This window comes from Aspergillus fijiensis (assembly GCF_003184825.1).
Source record: "Aspergillus fijiensis CBS 313.89 unplaced genomic scaffold BO72scaffold_3, whole genome shotgun sequence".
In the NCBI taxonomy this organism is placed as follows: domain Eukaryota; kingdom Fungi; phylum Ascomycota; class Eurotiomycetes; order Eurotiales; family Aspergillaceae; genus Aspergillus; species Aspergillus fijiensis.
This window is the reverse complement of record NW_024468979.1, coordinates 841,177-851,516: the sequence shown is the minus strand read 5'-3', so window position 1 is coordinate 851,516 and position 10,340 is coordinate 841,177. Positions and strand designations below refer to the sequence as shown.

The following is a 10,340-nucleotide window of genomic DNA, read 5'->3' as shown; positions in this document are numbered from 1 at the left end:
AAATAAAAACTATAATTTTATTTAAAAAAAAAATCTAATATTATAACAGATATTATTATATTATAATTTAAGAACCAGACCGTAGTAGATAACTTAATAAATTATAAAATATTTTATTTATTATTATTAATCTGCTTATAAAATATAGATTAATTTTAAACAGTTCTAAATATATCTGCTAAAAATAAAAAAAATTTAAAAATTATAAAAATAAAAGTTATAGAAGCTGTAATAATATTAACTATAATTAACTACTAAATCTATACCCCGCAAATATAAATAATAATATAAAAAAAAAATAGTAGTAACAGCAGCAGTAGATATAATAATAATAAATATAATAAAAATAGATATATTTATAATAATAACAGCAGCAGATTTAATAATAGTAGTAATAATAAAAATATTTTTTTTATAATAAAAAAAAATAATAAAAAATATTATAAATAGTTAATCAAGTCCGAATCTGTTCTACAAATAATTTATATAAAAAAAAATAAAATAAAATAAGCTAATAAAACCTGCAGATATAAAGTTTAAATAGTAAACTATAAAAAAAATTAGTTAGATTTTTATAGAAAAAAAAATAAAACTAAGTTTTTATAAGAATTAAGCTGTAAAAAAAATTAATAAAATATATTAACAGCCGCTGTAAAAAAAAGAATTAATAAATACTAATTTACAGTAATATCTAAAAGAAATATTATATAAGAAACTTACTAAAAGAAAAAAATAAAGAGAAAAAAAAAAAAAAAAAAAAAAAAATAAAAAAAAAAAAAAAAAAAAAAAAAAAAAAAAAAAAAAAAAAAAAAAAAAAAAAAAGAATATTATAAAAAAAAAAGAAACCAGAGATCTAAAAAAAAAATCTTTTTATATAAAAAAAAATTTTATTTTTATAAGAATAGCTTTACTAGTCTTAATTATAAAATATTTTAAACAGTTTAAAAAAATAAATTAAAAAAAATTTAATATTATTTATTATTTTAACTATAAAAGAGCTGTTTATATTTACTAAAAAAACTATTTATATTTACTAAAAAAAACTATTATTATTATAAGAAGCTGTCTAAATATCTTATAAAAAAACTATTTAAATACTACTATAAAAAATAGTCTAGTAAATAGCAGATTATATATTAAAATTAATTACTACAGAAATATTAAATAAATAATTTAATATTTTATTATAAAAATAAAAATAATAAGAGTTATTTTTTTATTATTTTAATTTCCCGCAAAGCAATTTACAGAGAAAAGATTTTAATAATATTATTATAAAAAATAATCTATTTTTTATAAAAAAAAAGAAGTAGTTATAAGAACTAGACCAGTTCTTCTAATCTTCGCGGATACTATAAAGAAAAAGCTATATATATATAGTCTTAGATATTAGTTATATAATAATTAAGTAAGCCGATTATAATTTCTTAATTAAAAGTAGTATCTTGCAACTTAAAAAGATTAGTAATAATATTTTAAAGTAATATATTAGTATTTTTAGACTTGCAAGAGTTATTTGTTCTTCATACTATTTCACCTCCAGCCCTTAAATATTCCAATCAGCATGTACAAAACAAAAAGTATAAAAAAACAGATAAATATATTATTAAATATAAATATATTTAACTAAATAGTTTATTAGACTTTATAAAATTATCTAAATGATATTAAAAATAAAAATTCTAATTCTAATCTATATAAAATTAGTTGATAGCAAGATAATTAGTCTAATCTAAAAAAATTAATAAGATTTTTATAAAAAATAAACTAATTAATATTCTAAGTTTAAAAATATAATCGGTATTTTAAAAATAAGAATAGCTGTATTAAAAATATAATATAATAAGTATAATATAATATATCTCTATTAAAATATTTTTTAAATATATTAGATAAATCTTTATAAAACTAGATGATTTAGTAGACTAGTTCTAATATTAATAATATTATAAAAATAAGAATATAATTAATTTAAAACTTACAAACATAATATAGATAATATTAAAAATATAAAAAACAGATATAAATACAGAAAATAAAATAATAAAAATAAATAAATAGAAAGTATTAATATAAAAAAATTAAAATAGTTTAAAATATAATAAATATAAAATATATTAAAATAGTAAATATAGTAAAGAACAAATTTAGTTAAAATAAATATATATATAAGAACTTGGCTAATTATTTAAGTAACGAAAATAAAGTTTAGCAGATATAATAACCTATAAATAAAAATAAAAAAAAATTTAAAAAAATAAAAAATATAACAACCGGTAGAATCTGCAGGCGCGAGATATAATAAAAAAAAATAATAATATGAAAATAGAATATCTGTAACAACCAAAATAAGAAAAAAATATAAAAAGAATAAAGAAACTAGTATTTCTTAAAAATATATAAAATATATATCTGGATAATTAGAAAATATACTATTATATATAATTATTAATATAGATAAGATAAGGCTTTATATTATTTATAATATTAAGTATAATGAAAATATTAAGAAAAAAACTATAAAACTGGTAAGATACAGGAAGTTCTGCCGCTAGAACAGTTAGAAAGGCGGAAACAGAATGGAAAACAGAATATTATTATAAATAAACTTCCGAATATCACAATATAAAAAGTATAAAGCAGCAGATAAGATTTATATATAAATTAAATAAAGTTATATTATAATTTTTAAAAATTAATCTACTTTTATAAAGACTTTTAAAAATATAGAAATAGTTATTATAATAGATATTGATAATCTTAAAAATAATACTAATAATAAAAAAATATAAGAATACTATAAGTTTTTAAATAAATTTTAATAATAATAACTAATTAAATAATATAATAGATATATTAAAATTAATAATATTTATTAAGCCCAGCCGGCGGTATTTTATATAATTATTTTTTTTTTATTTTTTTTATTTTTTTTTTATTAATAAAATATTTTTTATCCTATTTTTATAGCTGCTGAACCCGATATTTTCATTTTTTTTATTATTAAATATATATAATCTAGAATTTTATAAACTAAAACTATTTATTATTATATTAATAATAATATTATATTATATATAACTTTTAAAAAATAATATATTTTTTATAGAGAATATTATATTATAAATAGATTAAAAAAATATAGCTATAAATAAAAAATAAAAACTTGAAAAATAAATAATTTATAAAAGCAGATTTTTGGATTTTAAATAAAAAAATTAGATATAAATATATCTATAATTTATAAACTAAAAAAATATAATAAAAACAGATAAATTATCTTATTTTAATAATATTTTTTATTTTATTAGCTATTTATATCTTATTAAAAATTATTAAATTTAATCTTATATAACAACTGTAAATTAAGTGTTTTTTAAAATTCTTTTTAATAAATTAATAGAAACTAGAGTTAAATATATATTATATTAAGCTTAATCTATTTAATAAACTAAGTAAATAGATATTTGATTTTAAAAAAATATAGTATTAAATTTCTGGCTAAGACTTATTAAAGTTCAATACTCCGGGTACTCTGAGTTAGAATTATTGTCTTTTCTAAGCTATTATTTATCTAATCTGGAAAACATTAATTTAACTTTTATTAGAGAAGAAATATTCTTTGTTGTTTAAATATTAAAAAATTTCTAATATTCTCTTGTCAGTATCTGAAAATATATGCTTAATTACTACATAAAAATTAGCCAGTGATCCAAACAGAAATATTACTCAGTTACAAGTTTGCGCGCCGGCTGCCTGCAATCCTGGTATACTTATCTAACTCCTAGCGCGGTCTAGTACATATTCAGTAGTTATAAAGCGGCGTTAAGCAACCCCAACTTCCTTAGATAGTGTAGTCACCCATCATCTGTGACAAGTGGAAACAAGGCTTAATCATCGAGTGTACTCTCTATTCTGTGGTTATCCATGTCAGAAGGCCTTAATGTCGGTAAGACTCTTTCTTTGTGCCTGATATAATATGTCGCGCTCTTCGTCGTATCCATCAGCCCCTGTGGCGGAGTTGCATAGCCTGCGTACATACAGTACAACTAACTTTAAGCTTTTTGGCAAGGTGGGGTGACCGAGTTGGTTGCCCGAAAAAGACTAGTAACTTTTCGCACTCCAAGCCCTATCCGGCAACCCGCTTACGCCCCGGCCGCGGGGCTGTGCTTGCAATGATCATCTCTTTGTCCGCCTAATCCTCAACTGTCTTATAAAAAGAGACTTCAGTCGGCACTTCTCCCAGAAAGCTTTGTGACAACTCCCTGCTGCTTTGTTCAGAGAGATCTTAGACATCATTGTTGACAACCATTCCACCACACCGCACCACAGGACTCGATAATGTCCCTGTCACGCTCAGAACACGGGGGTCCCATTGGCACCCTGGTCCATGGAATCACTTCGGGAATCGGTTTTGCAACGGAAGTTCACAAATACAAGAAGGCAAGGAAAGCTGCCAAAGAAAAACAAGATCAAGGACAGCAAGTGCAAGCACCATCAGAAGAACAAGATCGAGCCCTAGAACAACACAAACAAGAAGATGTATCACATTCTGCCTCTTCTTTGCCTCCGCCATATACAACAACGCCTTTAAGCGAGAACCAGGAAGTTCCGGATGCCGCAAGTCCAGCCCTAGTCGACTCACCTACTGCCCGGAACGATCTCGAGTACTCGTGGGAGCTCGATGAAGCGCAGGAGCAGGTCTTGAAGAGCCCCGAGTACGCGCCCAGGAAGAGTAAACAGGGAACTGCCAACCCAGACAAAGTGATTGCCGCTTTTCTCCTTCGGCGTCCTCCTCCTCCTGCTGCTTTGCTAAATCCCAATACCAAGCTTCTATACCCGGTTGCGGTTCCTCAGCGCCGTCCTAAGGACAAGAAGCGCGGATTCATCCGCGCCTATGCCCCTGATCTGGAAACCGTTGGCATTGACCAGGAGACCTGGTTCGATATGATTGAAACACTGAACGAAGCAAGCCTTGCCAATCCGTGGATGAACGCCATCAACCTGGCATCGTTAGCGGCAACCCCTCTGCCCTTCGCAATCTCCACGGCTATATCTGTGGCGATCATGGTTGCTACCGATGTTGCAATCGAGGCACAGAGTCGGTATCGGTAATAATCACCCTTCCTTATGTTAATGTACAAACTATTTTACTGACAATGACATCATCAGACAAAACAAAGCCCTCGACAAGCTGAACCAAGAGTTCTTCCGACCGCGTGGGCTCTATTGTCTCGTGATGACATGGGACGCCACAGCCTCCGGCGCTCGCACTAACATGGATATTAACACCACTATCCAAGACACGATGAATGGCCAAGGGCGGATGTCGCATCGATTCCAGTCTTCGAGCGGTGTCACTAACGGCATTGAGTCAATCCAGACGGCGGAGCTCATCTTCCCGGGTCTGGACTTCCTCGCTATGGCGTCCAAGGATGAGAAAGCTGGCTTTAAGAAGAAGATGGAGCGCGGAAAGCAGTTTCTAGATGATTACCTCGATCGCAGGGCACAAGCCAAATTTGTCAGTATCACCGGTTGACCACTTCTTTTCACAGTTGGCTTGTGACCACTTCACTGACCAATATACACTTGCTGCAGCTCGCCGAGAACCCCAATAGCCATCTCACTCAAGCTGGAAAACCAGAATTTGCGTCCAAGTACGCCGATCCCACGCATCCCATGCACAGTAGTTTGTCTGTGAGCGGGATGAGAGGGGCTTTACAGCAAAATCGTGGCTTGGGCGCCCGGGGCGAGACCGGACGCAGATTAGGAGGAAGACAAGACGGTGGTGGTCTCCTCGGGCTGGTCAACCTAGCTGCTTCCCAGGTGGCGGCCCATCGTAACCAGCAAAAGTACGACACCAGCCGAGAGAATCCACCAGCGCCGTATGGGGTGGCAAGTTCCGGGTACTTTGATGGAGGTGAGTACCAGCAACAACAGCCATCCCGCGCTACGACTGGTGGACGTGTAGGCGGAGGCCTCGGTTTGAAAAAGCTACTTCAAACGGTATGGAGTTCCATCCAACCCATCTCCCTTCCTGCTGAATGACTGACAATCCGGATAGAAGGTACTTTACTTGATGGTCGTCAATATGCCGACGGAAGAAGAATTAGCCCAAGCACGAACTTTGACCGCTGGATGGAGTATTCAGGGGCAACAGCAGGAATTGTAGGAATGTTTCTAAGCCAAGTCCTGGTCGGACTGGTAATAATTTGATGTGCTCTAGTGTGCTACTGTCTCCTGCTTAATGCGCCTATTCGCTGCTGAATTCTTGAGTGCTACAATTCGTTATTTCAGATCGCTTTGAATGAGTGACGGGAGACAGGTATTTCTTTAAATTGTACGCATTTCTTTTCAATCCCAGCAGCTGCTCCATATATCTTTAGACGCCACTCCGGATGGGTCTGACCTTGGCTGTCCAATCAGGCCAAAAAGAAGCCGCGGGGGAAGGGAGACTCTACGTACCGGACACTCTTGGGCGCCAACATGTATTCACTTGTCCAATCTGCCATCACATCCAATGCACTTGTCGCTCGCCAGACCCTTTCAATCATACCTCTTCCTACTTGCTCTTAGATTGTGGCTTCTCTGATATACCTAGTACCTCCAAATGTGACCGTAACCGGAACAAGTCCTTGTGTCCTAACCGAGCATCGACCGCCCTCTTCAGTCCGATTCGTCGTCATCAGACAGCCACCCGGATTCTTTCGTGCTGTGTCGCTCGGAAAGGATGCATCGGACCTTCCAAGCGAAAAGCGCATGTCTTAGTAGGCCGGCTATCCTTAATCCACTCTGGCCACGACCCTCGTGAGAGTAACTCGAACAACATACCACTGCAGGGCAGACGTGCGGGTCTTGGGACATCTTGGTACATAGCCATTGATAAGTCTGTCCCAGTGGTTCAGAAATGGCTGAATGACGATACCGACATTGATATATGGCCTCCCAACAATTCGTTCAGGATGAACTTTCAAGTGTGTCTAGTCTTACGCGCTGCGCCCCGCCTATAGTATATCTCGTTTCACCGAAATGGGGCAGATCTTTCAGCACAGATGACAAAGAATAGGAGATGGGTAAAGAAGGACAGACTTCGAAAGCGGGAGTCGCCACCTTCTTCACGTCTTCTTTTTCGCTTTAGCCGTGCTGCCCGTTAGGGCTCCGACAGATTGCGGCTGTCTAGCTCCCGGGCTTTGCACGCGAATGGAGCTAATATGGAATCCGTAGCATCGGACGAAGCGCCCCGGCCACGCAGAGACAAAGGCGACCCTACGCCCTCATTCTAATACGCCACCGCACAAGTAATCCAGCAGTTGCTGATTCTATCTGATTCGGATCGCGGCCCGATCTCCTAAGGCTGGTCGCAAACCATGCTTCAATACACCGAGGAATGTGGAATAGTCATCGACCGACGGCAGGCGCCTCTAGACCTCCAGCTTCAGACGGCGATTTAATCACCTCATTGGGCAATGGGCTCTTTCATGACTCGATTGTGAAAACGTTGAAATCCAGTAAGTCGCCCCAAATTCTCTTCAATTCAAATAATATTACTTCTGACTCATACATTGACGGCAGCTATCGATGAACAATTGAAGCCTCGACTAAAAGGACGCAATGAGTCGCACCAACCAAATGATATTAGAGTCACACGCCCAGCCCATTTCTGTGACCATGGCCGCTCTCAGGATACCCCAACATCACCCGTTTCCTCTCCAAGGGAATGGATCGGAATTAATGTCATCTCGCGCGACAAATGTCCTTTGTAGAGTCCGTGCCGAGCCCCGTGGCGCCAGCACCTCGGAAACGGGGAGGGAGATTATCATCTGCAGCGTCGCGCTCTTCAGGGTGAAACACCCGAGGAGGAGGTTTTGCTACAATAAAGGTGCTTGGTTTCCAGTTTCCTCGCGAATGATATTAGCATGGCGCTATTAAATGACTTCTTTTTGTCCGCCTTGAAGATGAACGGGGAAAGCCAAGTAAGACGATGGGTGAAAACCCTGTGACTCACTGCATTGGTCCATGATTTTGACTCCTGCTTCTGCCTTGGCTGATAGTCTTAGACACCTATACATTCGATCCCTGCGTCGCGAAGAACGATCGCCAGCTAAAGTCTGGTTTTCCGATTGGATGAAGGTATTCCAAAACCTTTAGTTCGATCATATTCGCTCTGAGGTGAGTTTTATAGCTGGCATAAAACTGACAGGCCTCAATTCTTTCGTCGATCCCTGCGTCGTGCTACTTTCCTACCGCTTCCTTGACCCTTTTCAATAAACCCATCAGATCATAGACCATGTGCGCAGAGCTGATGAACAAATGCCCATCTTTAATATTGATGCGAATGATTCCAGAATAACGTGCTTCAATTACTCTTGCTAATGCAAGTATGCTTGCTCTAAGTCCTCCTTGCATGACCAGTCTAAGTCTGGCTCGACCCAATTGCCGAAGCTGTAGAGGCTAATATCAGAGTAAGCAGTTATAATCTTCGGTGTCTGAGATAAGGTGATCAAGGGCAAAAGCGTCCGTCTTCCTGGCTTTCGATGCTGTCACGCAATTGACACCATCTGAGAGCAAAGAATTGACATCCTTGTTATCCATTGCTCGAGGCCCCTCTCCCGGTCCACGCGTATGAACCGCATGCTGGGAACTAACTCTTCAGATAATCGTTCTGCGGTACGGAGGATCTTGGTTTTGTTACAACACATGTAGATGAATCTTCATCTAAGCACAGAGGTGGCATATTTTAGTCACCAGTGTTTATCTTGCGATTGAGTAGTCGAGAAAGTAATAGGCTTTTAGCTTGTAGTCATCTGAGCTTTGACTTATTGACGCTTAAGGAGTCTCACACGATAGTGTGGATAGCTACATTAATATTTTTTTGATATCAGAACTTATTTGTGCGAGGCCTGAGAAGATTGCGAAGGAACAACAACCCGGACAAGAGCCGAGTTTGTCCAGCCAGTATAACCGCTTATCACAACTAGCGGGTTGCTCCCTGCAAGTAAGGGTCTTCTCAAAGCCATATACCGTCTTCACTTGGTCTTGAAGTAAAGACTATCGGGGATCTTGGTCTATACATACAGCATCGGCTCTGTGCCTCCATCCAACGGCACCCCAGCCCGGAGGGGGTGGTGATCGACTGCGCCATACTTCCTCTGTAACTACCAAGCCACAGCGCCGATATCATGCGATTGAGTGAAATAGCTCCGCAATGTGTATTCTGCGACTCTATGCCACCGGTGCATGGTATCGGTCTGCAGTACTACTGTTGTCGGGGAGGTGAGGGGGGGAGGAGGGCAAAAACTGAGAGTGGCTGTATAGGTAGATGTTGCCTGGCAAACTTGCGCTCACTTTATAATGCGCCTGCCATACACATGTCGAGTTTATCGTTAAGCCGACCGAAGACATAATAACTCACGTGACTCCCTCACTGATCATCATGTAGCCGATTACATAGTCTTATGCAAAGTAGCCTGTAATGTACCGTACTGTTCTGCTGAGCCTGGTCTACTTAGTCGATTTGAAATAAGACTAAGGTTCCATCGAGCTCTGGGCTTAGCACCGGTGCTACTCAGTATTGCGCCAAGGACTCTCCTCTACCGCTTTTCTATTTTTTGTTGCTTTAGAAATACCATTGGTTATTTAATCCTATGCTCTTGATGACTCAAAACCTCGTCATGATTCATCCACGTGTTTGAGGCGGAGTCGGTTGCGAGCTGTCACCTTTGCCGCTGGAAATCACTGGCCCTGGCCACCCACAGATACAAGTAGTATGCATCCACCATGTGTACACGATCAAGGGATGGATTTATTAGTGCTGTTTTGTTCCGGTGAACCTGTTTATGCTGGATTATGACGACGGGGTCAAGCCATAGGGCAAATGGGTGCCTTGCAGATAGTCCTCTTTGTATGATGACGAGGGGGACAACGATATCATTGTCTGATGCTGTCATGTTGGAAGGGTTTTTGTTGGATTGTTGAGTCTGGTTGACAGGGGAAGGTGATGACATCATAACGGGGCGCAACGGGCGGGACCATTCAAACGGTTTGCTCTTTTTGTTCTTTTTTTTTTTTTTTTTTTTTTTTTTTGTTCAGAATAAAATACAGTACTGCGTAATTTTCCAGCCTTCAAGGTTATGTTCGGCGATAAACCTTTGCATCCCCACCTGCCCTACACCCGCGCTAAATCGCCTGCAGCGCCTGAATCCCGACTCGCAGTCCTTGCCCGAACTTATCCGTCCATTTGCTGAGAATGCGTCAGGCACAGGGTCTACCACCAGTCTACCAAACCAACCAGGTCAGTAGCCATATTTTGCTTATTCGAGACCACCATGAACATTCTGTCT

The 10,340-nt window shown here is 36.7% G+C and overlaps 1 protein-coding gene across 1 annotated transcript; it reads left to right on the top strand.

The window, feature by feature from the left end:
- The first annotated feature begins 4,200 nt into the window (after positions 1 to 4,200).
- On the top strand, positions 4,201 to 6,613 carry BO72DRAFT_444158 (uncharacterized protein). The gene is made up of 4 exons (XM_040943743.1): positions 4,201 to 5,111; positions 5,173 to 5,521; positions 5,599 to 6,006; positions 6,065 to 6,613. The coding sequence occupies exons 1-4, from the start codon at positions 4,342 to 4,344 to the stop codon at positions 6,170 to 6,172; spliced, it is 1,635 nt and encodes a 544-aa protein (XP_040806241.1). The 5' UTR covers positions 4,201 to 4,341; the 3' UTR covers positions 6,173 to 6,613.
- Positions 6,614 to 10,340: the final 3,727 nt, after the last annotated feature.